The 19,208-nt window shown below is 36.8% G+C and overlaps 3 protein-coding genes and 1 non-coding gene across 4 annotated transcripts in view; all 4 read right to left on the reverse strand.

Moving 5' to 3' along the window:
- The window catches only part of ZNF215 (zinc finger protein 215), a 92,923-nt gene extending 78,986 nt beyond the window's left edge, over positions 1 to 13,937 (reverse strand). Inside the window, exons 1-2 of the mRNA XM_061148239.1 lie at positions 13,890 to 13,937; positions 7,516 to 7,666 (exon numbers count right to left, since the gene is read on the reverse strand). The gene's annotated coding sequence lies outside the window, so the exon portion shown is untranslated. The remainder of the gene's footprint in view (positions 1 to 7,515; positions 7,667 to 13,889) is intronic.
- The window catches only part of LOC133060650 (zinc finger protein 215-like), a 63,995-nt gene that overhangs the window by 11,956 nt on the left and 32,831 nt on the right, over positions 1 to 19,208 (reverse strand). The window lies entirely within an intron of this gene.
- Positions 4,258 to 4,361, reverse strand: LOC133064762 (U6 spliceosomal RNA). Its single transcript, XR_009694711.1, has one exon. It is a non-coding gene; the product is annotated as a U6 spliceosomal RNA (small nuclear RNA).
- On the reverse strand, positions 6,590 to 7,507 carry LOC133064528 (olfactory receptor 10A2-like). The gene has a single exon (XM_061154764.1). The coding sequence runs from the start codon at positions 7,499 to 7,501 to the stop codon at positions 6,590 to 6,592; it is 912 nt and encodes a 303-aa protein (XP_061010747.1). The 5' UTR covers positions 7,502 to 7,507.

A 19,208-nucleotide genomic window follows, 5' to 3' on the forward strand; every position in this document is an offset into this window, starting at 1 on the left:
ATATGTCAATTGCATCTCAGTCAAACTGGAGAAAACATTTCCAGGAGCTAGGGTAGGTGGACATAGGAGGGAAATGGTCACAGCTTAATTGGTCAGTTTTTTTTGTAGCTGTTTTCAAGTTATAAGAGTATATTCATGGCCCTGTTTGCTGCTAAGAGTGAATTACTCTTGCAAAAAATAAATATTGCAAGTTTAAAAGAAAAGCACAGTGATGAGGTTATTGCTTGACAGCATCTTGAGTGCCATGTGTATTTCTGTACTGTAACATTCATTTTGTTACCAATGCATAGACATCAAGTTAGAGTGAGAAAAAAAGTTATATCCAATGTCACATTTTAAAGAGCAGAGGCGTGTAGAATATTCTGACATCAAATTAGATGGCAAATCATTGTGTTTATAATGTAATGATATTCAGGCTTTGCCAAACATAGACAATACATGTAGACATTACTACACTAAGTATTCACTGGAATATTTACAACTTACAGAAAGCAATAGTCAGAGAAATTTGAAAACTTAATGGAATATCTTGTTATGGCAGAATGTCTTTATGAAAAAGAAAAAAATTAAAGTGGGGCTGCAAGCAAAGCTTCCAAGTGGTTCATTTGTTACCCAAACAAGGAAAGCCTTTTACCAATGATGAGTTGATTAAACAATGTTTGACTGGAACAACCAAAACAAATGTGTCTAGAGAAAATAAACTTGCTTAAAACAATTATCATTTTGATGAGAACTGATCCTTGAGGAATTGAAGACCTTGGGAACAGTATCAGTACCAGTCAATTAAAAAGTAAGGCAAGTGATTATGAGTGGTTTTCTGTGGCTTTTGATGAATTCATTGATGTTAGTGGGACTGCTCATTTGTTGTTATTTATTCAGAATTAATAATGAATTTTAACTGGTTGAAGAATTAACATTCTTCCCCATTCTTTTATTTCATTTTTTAAAATTATTTATTTTTTAATTGAAGGATAATTGCTTTACAGAATTTTGTTGTTTTCTGTCAAACCCCCTGTCCAAACATGAATCAGCCATAGGTATACATATACCCCCTCCCTTTTGAACCTCCCCCCATCTCCTCCCCATCCCACCCCTCCAGGTTGATACAGAGCCCCTGTTTGAGTTTCCTGAGCCAGACAGCTAATTCCTGTTGGCTATCTGTTTTACATATGGTAATGTAAGTTTCCATGTTACTCTTTGCATACATCTCACCCTCTCTTCCCCTCTCCCCATGTCCATAAGACTATTCTCTATGTGTGTTTCTCCATTGCTGTCCTATAAATAAATTGTTCAGTACCATTTTTCTAGACTCTGTATATATACATTAGAATATGATATTTATCTTTCTCTTTCTGACTTACTTCACTCTGCATAATAGGCTCTAGGTCATCCACTTCATTAGAACTGACTCGAATGCATTCCTTTTTATGGCTGAGTAATATTCCATTGTGTGTATGTACCACAACTTCTTTACCCATTCATCTGTCAATGGACATCTAGGTTGCTTCCATGTTCTAGCTATTGTAAATAGTGCTTCAATGAACAGTGGGATACATGTGTCTTTTTGAATTTTGGTTTCTTCATGGTATATGCCTAGGAGTGGGATTGCTGGGTCATATGGTCGTTTTATTCCTAGTTTTTTAAGGAATCTCCATACCGCCTTCCATAGTGGCTGTATCAACTTACATTCCCATCAACAGTGCAAGAGTGTTCCTTTTTCTCCACATCCTCTCCTGCTTTTATTGTTTGTAGACTTTTTGATGATGGCCATTCTGATTGGTGTGAGGTGATATTTCATTGTAGTTTTGATTTGCATTTCTCTAATAATGAGCAATGTTGAGCATCTTTTCACGTGTTTCTTAGTCATCTGTATGTCTTCTTTGGAGAAATGTATGTTTAGGTCTTATTCCCACTTTTTTTTTCCATTTATTTTTATTAGTTGGAGGCTAATTACTTTACAATATTGTAGTGGTTTTTGTCATACATTGACATGAATCAGCCATGGATTTACATGTATTCCCCATCCCGATCCCCCGTACCACCTCCCTCCCCATCCCATCCCTCTGGGTCTTCCCAGTGCACCAGCCGTGAGCACTTATCTCATGCATCCAACCTGGGCTGGTGATGTGTATCACCCTTGATAGTATACTTGTTTCAATGCTGTTCTCTCAGAACATCCCACCCTCGCCTTCTCCCACAGAGTCCCAAAGTCTGTTCTGTACATCTATGTCTCTTTTTCTGTTTTGCATATAGGGTTATCATTACCATCTTTTTAAATTCCATATATATGCATTAGTATACTGTATTGGTCTTTATCTTTCTGGCTTACTTCACTCTATAACGGGCTCCAGTTTCATCCATCTCATTAAACTGATTCAATGAATTCTTTTTAAAGGCTGAGTAATATTCCATGGTGTATATGTACCATAGCTTCCTTATCCATTCATCTGCTGATGGGCATCTAGGTTGCTTCCATGTCCTGGCAATTATAAACAGTGCTGCGATGAACACTGGGGTGCACATGTCGTTTTCAGATCTGGTTTCCTTGGTGTGTATGCCCAGGAGTGGGATTGCTGGGTCATATGGCAGACTTTTTGATTGGATTGTTTGTTTTTCTGGTATTGAACTGTATGAACTGCTTGTATATTTTGGAAATTAATCGTTTGTCAGTTTTCTCATTTGCTATTATTTTCTCCCATTCTGAGGGCTGTCTTTTCACCTTGCTTATGCACCTCCTTTGCTGTCCAAAAGCTTTTAAATTTAATCAGATCCCACTTGTATACTTTTGTTTTTATTTCTGTTACTCTAGGAGGTGGGTCCTAGAGGATCTTGCTTTGATTTATGTCATCGAGTGTTTTGCCTCTGCTTTCCTCTAATAGTTTTATAGTTTCTGATCTTACATTTATTTAGGTCTTTAATTCAGTTTGAGTTTATCTGTGTGCATGGTGTTAGGAAGTGTTCTAATTTCATTCTTTTACATGTAGCTGTCCAGTTTTCCCAGCACCATTTATTGAAGAGGCTTTCTTCTCCCCATTGTATATTCTTGCCTCCCTTGTCAAAAATTAGGTACCCATAAGTGCATGGGTTTATTTCTGGGCTTTCTATCTTGTTCCATTGGTCTATGTTTCTGTTTTTGTGCCAGTACTGTACTGTCTTGATGACTGTAGCTCTGTAGTATAATCTGAAGTCAGGAAGGTTGATTCCTCCAGCTCCATTCTTCTTTCTCAAGACTGTTTTGGCTCTTCAGGGTCTTTTGTGTTTCTATATGAATTGTGAAATTTTTTGTTCTAGTTCTGTGAAAAATGCCATTGGTAATTTGATAGGGATCACACTGAATCTGTAGACTGCATTTGGTAGTACAGTCTTTTTTCACAATATAGATTCTTCCTACCCAGGAACATGGAATATCTCTCCACCTGTTTATGTCATCTTTGATTTCTTTCATTAGTGTCTTAAAATTTTCTGTGTACAGTTCTTTTTTCTCCTTAGGTAAGTTTATTCCTAGATATTTAATTCTTTTTGTTGCAGTGGTTCAAGGGATTGATGCCTTAATTTCTCTTTCTGATTTTTCATTGTTAGTATACAGAAATGCAAATGATTTCCGTGTACTGATTTTGTATCCTGCAACTTTGCTAAATTCACTGATTAGCTCTAGTAATTTTCTGATACTATTTTTAGGGTTTTCTATGTACAGTATCATGTCATCTGCAAATAGCAAGAGCTTTACTTCTTCTTTTCTGATCTGGATTCCTTTTGTTTCTTTTTCTCTCTGATTGCTGTAGCTAGAACTTCTAGAACTATGTTGAATAATAGTGGTAAAACTGGACACCCTTGTCCTGTTCCTGATCTTAGGGGGAATTCTTTCAGGTTTTCACCATTGGGTATAATGTTTGCTGTTGGCTTATCATATATGGCCTTTACTATATTGAGGTAGATTCCTTCTATGCTGATTTTTTGAAGAGTTTTAATCATAAATGGGTGCTGAATTTTGTCAAAGGCTTTTTCTGCTTCTATTGAGATGATCATATGGTTTTTATCTTTCAGTTTGTTAATACGGTATATCACATTGATTGATTTGCATGTATGGAGGAATTCTTGTATTCCTGGAATAAACCCAACTTGATCATGGTGTATGAGCTTTTTGATGTTCTGCTGAATTCTGTTTGCTAAAATTTTGTTGAGGATTTTTGCATCTGTGTTCATCAGTGATATTGGCCTATAGTTTTCTTTTTTTGTGTGTTGTCTTTGTCTGGTTTTAAAAATATGCAATGCTTCACGAATTTGCATGTCATCTTTGTGCAGTGGCCATGCTAATCTCTGTATGATTCTAATGTTATTATATGTGCTGCCGAAGTGAGCACCCATTCTTATTTTTTAGAGTTTTCTTTTGCTTTGAATCTGAGTTAATTACTTGCTTAATTAGCTATTCAGTGGTGGCAGTGGTTTAGTCACTAAGTCATGTGTGACTCTTGAGACCCCATGGACTGTAGCCCGCAGGGCATGGTACTAAAAAAAGAGAGAATCGAGATTCAAGGCATCCGAATTTTGTTTAAACATATGTAATAAAATATCTTTGAACCTTGCTTTCCTTAGGTATAAAATGTGGGACTCAGATAAGGTACTTGCTAAGAGTAAATACCTATATTTGGATCTACAATATGCTTAGTGTTGTCATAAATGCTTTATATGTAATATTTACTCCTAAAAACACACCTATCGCTTCGAGAGAACAGCATCAAAACATGTATATTATCTAGGGTGAAACAGATCACCAGCCCAGGTTGGATGCATGAGACAAGTGCTTGGGCCTGGTGCACTGGGATGACCCAGAGGAATTGGGTGGAGAGGGAGGTGGGAGGGGGGATCAGGATGGGGAATACATGTAAATCCATGGCTGATTCATGTTAATGTATGACAAAAATCACTACAATATTGTAAACTAATTAGCCTCCAACTAATAAAAATAAATGGAAAAAAAAGAAAAAAATGAAGTGTAGAATAAAAAAAAACACACCTATCATATATACATTATTACTATATGCATCATTTTACAGATGAGGAAAGAGGCATAAAGAATTTGATTCACTTTCCCATGGTCACCCACCCAGTAAATGAAAGAATATGATATGAACTGAGGTAAGGCCCCTTTATGTAAAGTAATATTTCCTTATTTTAGCAACTTATGGTTTTTCTTTTATAATTTATATTGTTATTAAATTATAAAGTTCTGAAGGCAGTAATTATGTTTTATGATCTTTTGTATTTTCACATCAACAAACACAAATTTTTTAAATTGAAAAGCACTAGGCAAAACATAGGGGATCCCCTGGGGGCTCAGACAGTAAAATATCTGCTTGCAATCCAGGAGATCTAGGTTTGATCCCTGGGTTGTGAAGATCCCATGGACAAGGGAATGGCTATCCACTCCAGTATTCTTGCCTAGAGAATCCCATGGGCAGAGGACCCGGGCACGCTACAGTACATAGGGTTGCAAAGAGTGGACAAGACTGAACAAATAACAGTTTCACTTTTCATGCAAAACATAACAGTTGTTAATAAGGCCTATATTGGAGTAGGTAGGATCCATTATAAGCCTTGAAGAAAGCAGTATCCTGACTGAAATTATGTTTGTGAAAATTTGAAGCTACTTCAACAATGCTTACAAACTTGGAAAAGAACTCAGAGAGAAAATTGGAAATTGCAATCATTCTATTGGGAAAAATAGCCTGAAAAGAGTTGATTAAGGATATTGGGGTTATAAAGGAATACTCATTGGAAGGACTGATGCTGAAGCTGAAGCTCCAATACTTTGGCCACCTGATGCGAAGAGCTGACTCACTGGAAAAGACCCTGATGCTGCGAAAGGTTGAAGGCTGGAGGAGAAGGGGATGACAGAGGACGAGATGGTTGGATGGCATCACCAACACGATGGACATGAGTTTGAGTAAGCTCCAGGAGTTGGTGATGGACAGGGAAGCCTGGCGTGCTGCAGTCCATGGGGTTGCGAAGAGTTGGACACGACTGAGTGACTGAACTGAACTGATAGGAATAGTTACAGGGATTAGTGATACACTTTTCTCTGTCCATGCTAAATACCAACGAATTTAGGAGCCCATACTGCCTTAGGTGCATGCAAAATGAAGTGAATGAATGAGAAGTATTTTGTACTTAAGGGATTATAGACTTTTTTTTCTATTAAATGGAGTTAAATTTGTCTTAAACACAATAAATGCCAAGAGAACTTCCTGTCTGCAAGTTTACATTTCAAACAGTTTCATACTGTTCCCAAAGTAAGTCACATTTGCGCAAATATACACAGTAAATATGCCATGTGTTTTACTCTGGAATGTATTGCCACAGAAATGTCAAATGAGAAAGAAATAAGTGCATAACAAGCAAGTAGAGGAATTTGATAGGTGTGATGATAGGTCTAATCTATTTCTATATTGCTTTCTTTCCACTGTGCTTTTCAACAGCCCTTTCAATAGCTGGTTTTTGTCTTAGTGGAGATGTGAATAGATGCAGAGAGGAATCCCAAACAAGGAACTGATTGTTCCTCACTTAATAAATTTAGTTATACGTCAAAATGTCAACAGAATCCAGTTCTGATGCCCAGAGCCTTGTGGAAGTTTCGACCAAGGGCATTCTTCACCTCATTATTTCTCAAGCTGTAGATGATGGGGTTCAGCATGGGAGTTACAACTGTGTAGCACAGTGATAGCACTTTTTTGCTCTCAGGAGAATTATTGGACTTAGGCCGAAAGTAGGTGAGGCTTAAAGATACATAGAAGAGGGAGACAACAAGAAGGTGGGATGAGCAGGTAGAGAAGGCTTTATGCTTCCCATTTGCCGATGGAAGCGTCAGGATGGCAGCAGCAATGCAAGTGTAGGAACACAGGATCAGCAAACAGGGTATCATGACAACCAGAATGGTTCCAATGATGGCATAGATCTCAAAGAGTGCTGTGTCTGCACAGACCAGCCTCAGCACAGGCGGGCTGTCACAGAAGAAGTGGTTCACCTTGTTGATGCCACAGAATGGAAAGCTGAAGAGCCACGTGGTCTGCACAGTAGCCATGGGAATGCCTGGAAACCAGGAGACAGCTGCCAGTTTGGCACGTGTCCTTGGATTCATGATGACTGGGTAGTGCAAGGGACTGCAGATGGCTACATAGCGGTCATAGGCCATGGTGGCCAGGAGGAAGCATTCAGAAACCCCAAAGAAGAAGAAGAAATACATCTGAGTGGCACAGCCAAGAAAGGAGATGGTTGTGTCCTGGGCAACCAGGGTCCCCAGCATCTTGGGCACAATGACTAGGTTGAAGCCAATCTCCAAGAAGGACAAGTTCCTGAGGAAGAAGTACATGGGGCTGTGCAGCATGGGGTCAGCCAAGGTAACCAGAATGATGAGGCTGTTTCCCAGCAGAGTGACCAGGTAGATGAGCAGAAATGTCAGGAAGAGTACTGACTGTATTTCAGTAGGTAAGGAAGAGAAACTCATGAGGATAAACTCACTCACTCTTGTCCAGTTTCCTTCAACCATTGATATAGGAATGAACCCCCAGCTGTGGTCATGGAGAGAGAATCTTGATTGGAAGAGTCAGATTCTAGATTTGTTGTTGGGATTCCTTTTAGTGTCAGGAAAGAAGCACAATCAGGATCTCAGCTGTAAGAGAAAAGGCCTTGTGCTATCTGAGAAGAAAGACACAAGGAAGAAAGACCAGAGCCTGGATTCTGAAATGGGCAATGTCTCATCTTTCCCCAGTCTTACTCTTTATGCTTCATTTCCCACTTTGTTACTGTATTTGCTAAAACAATTTGGATCATAACCACACACACTCATTTTCCAATGCACACTTAATACCCTCATAGTGTGGTTAAGTGAGAGGGGTCCTGAGGCAATTGGGTGGAGTCAGAAGGAAAAACAATAGAAAATTTCTATTTATACCTATTATGTCTCCCCCTTCTTCAAAGATTCATGGTGTTTGGTTCTCCGCCTATTACTAGAAATAATGATAACTTAAAAAAAAATTTATTTATTTGTTTATTCACTTATTTGGCTGTGCTGGGTCTTATTTGCAGCATGAGGGATGTAGTTCCCTGATCAGGAATCTAACTTGGCCACCTGCATTGGGAGGGCAGATTCTTAGCCACTGGACCACCAAGGAAGTCTCAGTAATTACTTTTTTTTATTTTTTTTAATTTTTTTAATTCGTTGGAGGCAAATTACTTCATAACATTTCAGTGGGTTTTGTCATTATTGACATGAATCAGCCATGGAGTTACATGTATTCCCCATCCCGAACCCCCCTCCCACCTCCCTCTCCACCCGATTCCTCTGGGTCTTCCCAGTGCACCAGACCCGAGCACTTGTCTCATGCATCCCACCTGGGCTGGTGATCTGTTTCACTATAGATAATATACATGCTGTTCGTTGGAAACATCCCACCCTCACCTTCTCCCACAGAGTTCAAAAGTCTGTTCTGTACTTCTGTGTCTCTTTTTCTGTTTTGCCTATAGGGTTATCATTACCATCTTTATAAATTCCATATATATGTGTTAGTATGCTGTAATGTTCTTTATCTTTCTGGCTTACTTCACTCTGTAGTAATTACTTTGTTGTACATATTTAAGGACTGTAATCCTAAAAGAACTTGAGAGGGTATATAAATAGAAAAATTCAACTGTTTTATCATGTTTTGTTTTGAGGTGACTCAAAGTAGTAGAAAAAGTGGCAAGGAGATGCAAAGAAAGGATGTAGCAGTTTTAAGGCAAGTTTTCCCCCTTTTCAATGTAAAAACAGTAGAGTACTTCATGTCATCTAATGCTTATTCTTTCTTGTCTAATCAGATTAAGAAGTGACTACCTTAGGATATTTCTCCTCAGTCCAGCAAAGTTATAATTGACAGTTGATTATCAGGACCCAGAATATCCACTGGCTAAGAATTAAAATCTGAGAGGAGTATTTTAATATACCTAAGTAGATAGTGAGTGTGTCCCAAGAGTTCCAACTACTTCTCTTTCTAGACTGGACAAATCAAAAAAAAGAAAAAGAAACAGATTCTCACAAAAATTCTGCAAAAATTATGAGGAACATTAGAGTCAACCTGCAAGAAAAACTGTTTTGTGTAAACAACCTGGTTTATATGAATAAGAGATAGAGCCTTCAATTATATGAAAAAATTCAATATATATTCTACTTCTTTTGAGGCACTGGTGATATGATGATTGATTGCCTCCTTTAACTTTAGAATCTAATGAAGGAGATATTCAAATAATCAATTATATTAAATCACAATGAAGGGCATGACGCAGGAAATATATAGTACCTTGGGTGGGATGTATGAGAAATAGGAGTGCCTACTGCAGTCTATGAAGGCTTTTCTAGGCAACAGGGGTGAATATGAAGTTTGCTAAAAGACAGGCAAAACATCTAGGGTGCTGTATGAAATTATGAAGTTTAATCAAAAATAAATGACTAGGAAAAATATCAAAATAACTAAGCCAGCACTTGAACTGAAAGTATTCCTCAGTATACAACAAAATAAATGGAAATATACTCATACCAGTATGTCCTTATCCCTGTGCTATTTTTCTTTTAAATTTGAGGATAGGGAAATTTTTCTTTACCCATTCAGATAGAAAAGAAACAAAAATGAAAAAGTAAAATCACAAAAACCACAGCAAAAAGACCTTTTCCACTACACACAAAAACACAAAACTATCTTACACAATTCAAAAAGCTAAATCTAAATGGATTAAGGTTTAGATGTAAGGCCTGAAACTGTAAGAGTAGAATATTGACATCCAGGGAACTGAAGGAAGAAAACAAGGGGAGTTTCTGTGTAAAGGGTATAAAGTTTCAGTGTTGTCAGATGAATCACTTTTAGAAATCTAATGTGCCTATAGTTAACAAATTGTACTGTATAACTAAAATGTTTTAAAAAGTTCTCATGTTAAGCGTTCTCACCACAATAAAAAAAATTCTTAAGAAAAAAGACATTGGGAAAAGAAAAAAATCATGCAAAGAATATAACCATACATTTGACATCAAAATGGCTATAAAACATGGGAAGATGTTCAAAGTTACTAAAAAGTAAGTACAAATTAAAAATAAGATTAAACAATTGCAGTACTCAGTTATGTTAAAAGTTAAGGGAAATAAACTTGATAGGTAAGAAATGACAAATAATTCTCCCAATACAAATTAAAGAAATTTTGAACTAACAATATCTTATCTGCAATTTTAGCCTAAGTTTGGGTGAAAATTGTGTTTACCTGAATGTTTTTCTCAACCTTATTTATGATAGTGTAGTTGCAAACAAATGAGCCAAAAGAACAAAATAGCAAGTTGGTTAAATAAATTGTTATATCTCTGCTATGAATTTCTAAGCTGAAATTTAGAATCATGTTATAAAAGAATATTTAATAACATGGAGGCATATATGTGAATGGATTATGTTACAAAATAATATGTTTAGTGTGAAGATACTTATTTTAAAATATAAATTACTTCCATAAATGTGTGCTCTGTGTATATGTGCTCCGTCGTGTCTGACTCTTTGCAACCCTTTGGACTATAACCTGCTAGGCTCCTCTGTCCATGTGCTTTTTCAGGCAAGGATACTGGAGTGGGTTATCAATTCCTTCTCCTGGGGATCTTTCTGATCAGGAATTGAACCCACATCTGTGTCTCCTGGATTGCAGGCAGATTCTTTAGAGCCATCAGGGAATTCCATATCCATAAATAGAAAAACTCAATTGCACTCATTTAAATGTTAAAAATTAATGTAGTGGTTATAAGTGTTTTAACTTTTTTCTTTTTGTTTCATATATCTATATTATTTATCTTGATATTGTAATCTTTGTATTTGAATAAACACAAATATTATAATGAAATATTCATGCTACCCAAAACAACACTTCACATTTTAAAATACAATGATAAATTTGAAATTTTATCTGTAGTAAACAGGTAAAACAAATTATTATTATTCAATAAATAATAAAATCTGTCTATTGGTCTGTGGAGGGGTCACAGAGCTTTAAGGAAAACTGTTATCAATAAAAGCAAAAATAAATGGGACCTAATAAACATTAAATCCCTTGTAGAACAAAAGAAACCACCAACAAAACAAAAAGACAACACACAGAATGAAGAAGATATCTGCAAACGTTATTAGGACCAACAAGGGGTTAACATCCAAAACACATAAACAGCTTGTGCAGTTCAATATCAAAAAAACCAAACAACCCAATCAAAAACTGGGCAGAAGGCCTGAATAGAATTTTTTCCCAAAAATGTACAGATGGCTAATGGGCATGTGAAGAGATGTTCAACATGGCTAATAATTGGGGGGATTCCCTGATAGTTCAGTTGGTAAAGAATCTGCCTGCAATGCAGGAGACCCTGGTTCAATTCCTGGGTTGGGAAGATCTGCTGGAGAAGGGACAGGGTACTCACTCCAGATTTCTTGGGCTAATAATCAGATAAATGCAAATCAAAACCATAGTGTGATATCACCTCACTCCTGTCAGAAGAGCTATCATCAAGGAGTCTACAAATAACAATAATTTGCTGGCAAGAATGTGGAGAAAAGGGAACCCTTGTACCCTGTCACTGGGAATGTAAATTGGTGCATCCACTATGGAAAACAGGATGGAGGTTACACAAGAACTAAAAAGAGAACTAGTGTATGACCCAGCAATCCCACTGCTGAGTATATATCCTAAGAATATAAAAACATTGATTCAAAAGTATTTGGGCGCACATATATATGTGTGTGTATATATATATGTATACACACACACACACATATAATGGACTATATTGCTCAGCCATAAAAAGAATGAAATTCCACTATTTGAAACCATGTGAAAAAAATAAAGGAAAATATGTGCATGGACCTAGAAAACATCATGATTAGTAATATGTCAGAGAAGGACAAATATTCTATGATAACACTATATAAGGAATAAATCACTTATATAAATCACTTATATTCCTTATATAGGAATAAAACAAACTAGTGAATATAACAAAAAAGAAACAACCTCACAGATATAGAAACCAAACTAGTGGTTACTAAAGGAGAGGCGGAAGAGGGAGAGGCAAACTAAGGGTATGAGATTAAGAGATACAAAATTACTATGTATAAAATAGGTAAGAAACAAGGATATATTATATAGCACTAAGAATTATAGCCATTAGCTTGTAATGACTTTGAATGGAATATAATCTATAAAAGTATAGACTATATATGTGGAATTTAGAAAGACTTTAAGGATGACCCTATATGCCAGACAGCAAAAGAGACACAGATGTAAAGAACAGACTTCTGGACTATGTGGGAGAATGGCATTGAAACATGTATATTAGCATATATAAAACAGAACGACCAGTGCAGGTTCCATGCATGAAGCAGGGCACTCAAAGCTGGTGCTCTGGGACAACTCAGAGGGATGGGTAGGGAGGGATGTGGGAGGGGGGTTCGGGATGGTGGGACACATGTACACCCATGGCTGATTCATGTCGATGTGTTGCAAAAAACACCTACAATAGTGTAAAGTAATTTGCCTCCAATTAAAATAAATAAATAAATTTTTTAAAAAAAAGTAAAAATTAAAAAAATAAAAAAGTTACTATGTATAAAATAGGTCAGAAACAAGGATATATTATGTAGTACTGAGAGTTATAGCCATTAGCTTGTAATGACTTTGAATGGAATATAATCTATAAAAGTACTAAATAAATCACTATGCTGTACATCTGAAACTAATAAAACCTTTTAAATCAACTATAATTCAATTAAAAATGATTTCTCTCCCTTAAAAACATAGGGAATGAAAATTCATTAAAAATATCAATAAGAAATGAACATATAAAATTACTGTATTTTCCCAGTGCTAATAATAAATACAAATTAGACAAATCAATAAATAACACTGGAATTCAATTTTGCTCATCAAACTTGTAAAAGTAAAAATAATCATAGCGCTCAGTGCTAATAAGGGTGTGGTATAGTAGAACATACCTTTGATTTTGGTGTAAAAAAGAGTATAATTTTTCTGAAGAGCAATTTAGAAAATTTAAATGAAATCTCTTAAAGTGGTCATCTATTTTGTCTCAAGAACTCAGTGTTTCTAATTTAAACCAATAATCAGAGCCTTAGACAAAGATTTCACTTATAAACATATCAGTGTTGTATCTTTATAGTGTCAGAACTGGAAACAATCACTAATGAATAACTGACTAGGTCAATTATGACCTAAGATTTCAGAAAATATTATGTAATCACCTAAGCCTTTTTTGAAGAAATGCTATTGAATAACATCCATGACATAATATTAAAATTAAAGAACAAGAATAAATGGGTACATGTAAGATTCCAACTTTGTAAATAAGAAAAATAGGAAAAACAACTGAAAGAATATGCCAGTTTTAGCAAAAATCACTGTTAAGTGGTGGGGAAAGGAATGAGTTACTTCCTAATTTTATTTTCTGATTATTCAAGCACTCAACAGTGAGCTACGTTTTGTTCTACAACAGCATTAAAGCAATAATGATAAAAATGAAAATGATGACTGTATGATGTTACTATTTGCTGAATACATAATAAAATCATGCTAGTATGTTTACTTTTCTAATAGTCTTCTCCACAACAACTGTCTGATTTTGAGGCTATTATTATTCTCCTACACTGCTAATGGAGGAACTGAAGTTTGGAGAGGTTAAGTAACTTCCTAGTTAAGGAATTTGGTAAATTGTTTGCACAGCAGGACAACGCAGGTCCTGCAATTAGAACCATAGTGAAAAAAAAAATAGTAAAAGCAGCACAGGTTTTCAACAAGGCCTACATTTTGAACACAGAATACATTTTAGGTCTCACCTTTTGTCTTTCATCATCAGCTTTTTTGCACTTATGGATGAATTACTTCCCTTCATGATTCTATACAGAGGTTGGTGATTTTTTTTTTTTTCTCTAAAAGGACAAGACATAAAATATTTTAGTCTTTATGGCCCATATGGTCTCTGTTGCAACTACACAACATCTAAACTAATGCACACATGCAAAATACTGAATCCATACTATAATGTGCTGTGCTTAGTCACTCAGTTGTGTCTGACTCTGTGTGACCTTAGGGCCTGTAGCCTGCTAGGCTCCTCTGTCCAGGGGATTCACCAGGCAAGAACACTGCAGTGGGCTGCCAGGCCCTTCTCCAGAGGATCTTCCCGAGCCAGGGATCAAATCCCGGTCTCTACCACTAGCGCCACCTGGGAAGCCCATAAACAGGACAGGTACACAGATATATACCAAACCTAAACAAATGAGCATATCCGAAGACCGATTTTATTTATCAAAATTGGAATTTCATGTGATTTTCAGATGCCATGAACTATTATTCTTCTTCTGATTTTTTAAAATCATTTAAAAAACTTAAAAGCAATTTTTAGCCCTTGGGCCATAGAAACAGGAAGCTAGCTGGAAGTTTGCCAGTCCTGCTCTTCTTTTCACACAACTTCACTTGTTGGCACACCTGCCTCCTTTATCCTGCTGACCTCTTCTTTCTCTTTTTTAAAACTCAGGTATGTTTTCCCTGTGCTACTTCCAGATGGAGTTATTCCTGGCTTTGAAAATAATTTTCTTTAATTTTCTATTTTAATTATCTATTGAATCAGAATTTCCTAGTTTAATTTGCAAACTCTTTCAGACAAGGAACTGCCTACTACTTAGAACAAGCCCAGTGCAAATGCAGATTGAGCTATTTATGATAAATGAATACAAGAATTTCAGAAAGTTCATGATTCCTTGAGTTTTCATTAGACTTCATGCCCAGTCACATTCTTCTACTGAAAGCGACTTTCACTAGAAGTTTCATTTCATGACAAAACATGGTGAGTGGTTCTGGTGGAGAAGGACCGGGAAGGACGAGGGAGTAGAGATGAAATGGACTATTGGTTTCCACGCAGAATTTCTGGAAACTGCTGGGCAGAAGAGATGACAGACTGTCCTGATGGAAGACACTGCAGAACCTTCTGGTCCATGGTCAATGCACAGACTCCTTGCCAGACCCTCCAGAACTCCCATAGAACATTCTTCTTTCTTTCCTTATTTTATTTTTTACTGGCAGACAGTGGCTTTACACTGCTGTGTTAGTTTCTGGTGTGCAGCAAAGTGAATCAGTCACATACATCCCGTCTTCCTTGTATTTCCTTCCCGTTTAGGTCACCTCAGAGCACTGAGTTCCCTGGGCTATTCAGTTAGTTCTTATCAGCTATGTGTTGCATACATAGTAGTGAATATATGCTAATCCCAATCTCCCAATCCATCCCATCTGCCCTTCCCCCTTGATATCCATATGTGTGTTCTTTACATCTGTGTCTCTATTTTTGCTTTGCAGATAAGTTCATCTATACCATATTCTAGATTCCACATAAATGTGTTAATATACAATATTTGCTTTTCTCTTTCTTGCTTACTTTACTCTGTATGACAGTCTCTAGCCTTTATGTTAATTATTGACTGACTGTCTGGGAGGAGGAACTCACTTTTCTGGACTTTCTGCAGTCATAGAATTGTGTAAAGAATAGTGTGCTCTGCCTCATGAATGTTCCACTGAGGCAAGTCTTTCTTGAGTCAATTAGAGGAAAGTCCAGAGTTGGAGGAGGTATATGTCCTGTCAAAGCTTCAGAGACTGGAATTTTTCTGAACCAGAAAGATTTGGAGTCACAGTTGGACAAAAACTTGGGTAATCTGAATCTTCTTGTGGTCTCAGACCTTACTTTCTGAAAAAAAATGGGAAATCAATGCTCAGGGAAGCCAAAAAACACATATGATTTTTCCGGTGTGGACGCAGGAATAGAATTCTGGCGTTCCACCAAACCTTGTCTAGTTGAGCAGCTGAAACTTGAGATGGGCCTGAGTTGATTTGGCCCTTGATGAGATCCTTACCTGTGCCCAGAAGGGAGATCTGCCTTGTTCAGCTCTACCTGATACCTGTGCTTCATGCAGGCTCCTGAGAGTTTGACGAACTCTGGCTCTGCTGTCAGAAGAACCAGAAAAACTACGAGGGAGGCCCTACTCCCTTTCCTGGATGAGCCATCAACGACTAGACCTGAAGCCAGATCACTGCAGCCTTCTCTGTGTCAGGTGTGAGTGAGCAGACAAGATGGGTTGGCCTTGCTCCCAGTCCTGACTTAGGAGATCGTTCCCAGATGTGCCTCTTTTGCCCTCAGAGCCAGATGAAGGGCTGGCACCTGCATTTCCCCCAGGTGTTTCTGGTATCAGCTTAGCTCCTCTTCCTGCCCTTCCTCAAGAGTACCTGACCTTTCTTGGTTTGTGATGCCTAACAATTTTATTAAACTCTCGGAGTTTCCATTTCCATATTGCTGAGACAAAGATAACATGCTTATTTACAGGGTTGATATGACAGGATGGGATATATTAAAAAGGATTTTAATGTATTCTATTACAGCATGTGCGTGTGTGTCTGTGCACGCTAATCACTAAGTCATATCTGACTCTTTGCAACTCCACGGACTATGGCCCACCAGTTTCCTCTGACCATGGGATTTTCCAGGCAAGAATACTGGAGTGGGTTTCCATTTGCTCCTCCAGAGATCTGCCCAACCCAGGGATCAAACCTGGGTCTCCTGCATTCTAGCTGGATTCTTTGCTACTGAGCCACCTGGGAAGCCCTATTATAACATATGTATTACTATATCATGAATATCATGTTATAATAACCTTCCAACCTTCCCAATAGCTAGTACTTGTTCATCAACAAATATTGACTAATTACTACATGCCAGGCATTGTTCTAGGCCCTTAGAAAGAGAAATGAAAAAAAAAAAAAGGCTCTGTGCCCCTAAAGCTTACATTTGAATGGAGAAATCCAGGCATTGAACAAATAAACCATTAAGCCTTATTATTAAGTAGTTGCTATACACAAATTCAGGATGGAAGAAATAGAAAACTGCTGAAAGAAGGGACTTCTCTATCATAGGATCTTTTTGTCTTTTTGCTAATAGTAGTCTTGTCATTGTTAAAGAAGTCATATAAGCTGAAGATATAAGCCCTTGTCCAAAGTTGATCAAGTTAATTGAGGTTACTGGTTATGAAAAGTCTAGAGAGCCAGTACAGGATAGATCTGGTGATCCAGGCTTTACGAATCATACAGTTTTAGGTCACAGGAAAGATTAAATTTCTTATTATAGTACAATTATTAACAGTTAAATAATATACAAACTATTTTAACTCCATCAATAGGTGATGGATTAAAAATTATAGATTTCCCATTATAATACTATTTTTCTGTGAATAAGTTATGTTAAAGTGGAATAAACTCCAAGATAAAATTTTATTTGAAATAAAGCCATTTCAAATAAAGGACATGATATAAACATTACAAAAATTATAAAATATAATTATATATTTTCATAGAACTAACATTACACATATATACATATAAAATATGTAAATAGTAAATTGCTAGAAAGATACACAAGGAATTAATTATAATTGTTTCCTTGGTACGGGAAAGTGGGAAAGCACAGAGGTGAATCCTGAGAAGGAAATATTTGATTAAATATTATTTTGTACTTAATTTTATCCTGTACATTTATTAAAATGTTAATAAAAAATACTTGAAATAATACTCTAGTTTTATCTCATCCCTCCACAATTAATTCCTAGTCTTATGATCTAGAGAAAGATACTAAAATTACTCAATGTCCCAACACCTGTTGTGAAGAGGAAATAAGTTTAAGTACAGAAAACTTGATAAACTGAGGTGAATGTCATGTTAGGCAGGTTTCATCAAGATACTACCCCATCTGAGACTTGAAAGTTTCCATTAGGTGAGGAAGGAGCATTCCAGTTGACTATATGATGAGCCAACATCATTATCATTCCACAATACTATTTCTACAATCATTGATTTATAGTCTTTATACTAATTCTTCTGCTTTGAGTATTTTTCCTTTTATTTTTACTTGGTTAACTCCTGCACAATTTTCTCATATCACTCTAAATAATCCTCAGTGAGGTCTTCTCTGAATCATGCTTATAAATTAAGACTCTCTCCTTTTATTCTTCCTCCAAAGCAATATACCTTTTCCTTCATAGCAATAATACCAGTTTGTAATATAATTATTTGTGCAGTTCTTTCTTTAATACTTTTCCTCTCCACTGGACTGTAACGTCCCTGAGGCAACGACTCTGTTTTGCTCATCCTTGTAAATTCAGTACTTATTCGTGAGTGTAAGGCAGGAATGGGAAGTGCTCAGAAGCAATGAGAACACTGAAGAGACTCATGATAATAATTTAGAAATGAGGGCCTGGCTAGTGGCATACAATGCTGTATAATGGCATTGGCAATGAAAAGGTGAACTGAGTCAAGGTTTGAGCATGAAGACGTTTGCCAAGGAAGAATGGGCAGGATTAGGAGACTGGTTGAACCCTTCTGTGATGCCCTTTATTGAAGGGCGGAATTACATCATGGTGCAGCACTGTGCGTGGCGCCTTTTCATTCTGTAGATGTTTGTGTGTTTGTCTGTCTCACAACCAGGGGCTCTGAGAGGGCAGCACCTGGTTTACTGATACACCAGGATTCAGTCTGTAAATATCCACTGATTAGATGAAAGAAAATGTCAACAAGTGATGAGGTCAAAAAGAGGGATAATTAAAAAAAAAAGGTTTTTAAGATTTGGCAATTCTCTGGGAGGATGGTGCTAGATATATGCTTTGACACCCAAGCAGAGATGTCTTGGATTTAGCTGGAAACCTGGAATTCACATTTCAGTGAGAGGTCAGAGCTAGGGAAACAATTTAGGATTTATACATGTAATCATTGGTTTATTAACCAAGTACCCACTGTACTCCAGGCATTGGACTAGGCCTCAGTAATACAAGCATGAATGATGAATACAAGCATGAATGTCCCTACTGTGTCCTCTATGCATGTGAAAAATACAATTGTGATATCTTTAATGCTTAGCAGTGCTACCTTATTAACTTAGTGCTAGTTGAGCTTACCATGAAATTAAAAGACGCTTACTCCTTGAAAGGAAAGCTATAACCAACCTAGACAGCATATTAAAAAGCAGAGACATTACTTTGCCAACAAAGGTCTGTCTAGTAAAGGCTATGGTTTTTCCAGTGGTCATGCATGGATGTGACAGTTGGACTGTAAAGAAAGCTGAGCAC

This window comes from Dama dama, chromosome 1 (assembly GCF_033118175.1).
Source record: "Dama dama isolate Ldn47 chromosome 1, ASM3311817v1, whole genome shotgun sequence".
NCBI lineage: Eukaryota > Metazoa > Chordata > Mammalia > Artiodactyla > Cervidae > Dama > Dama dama.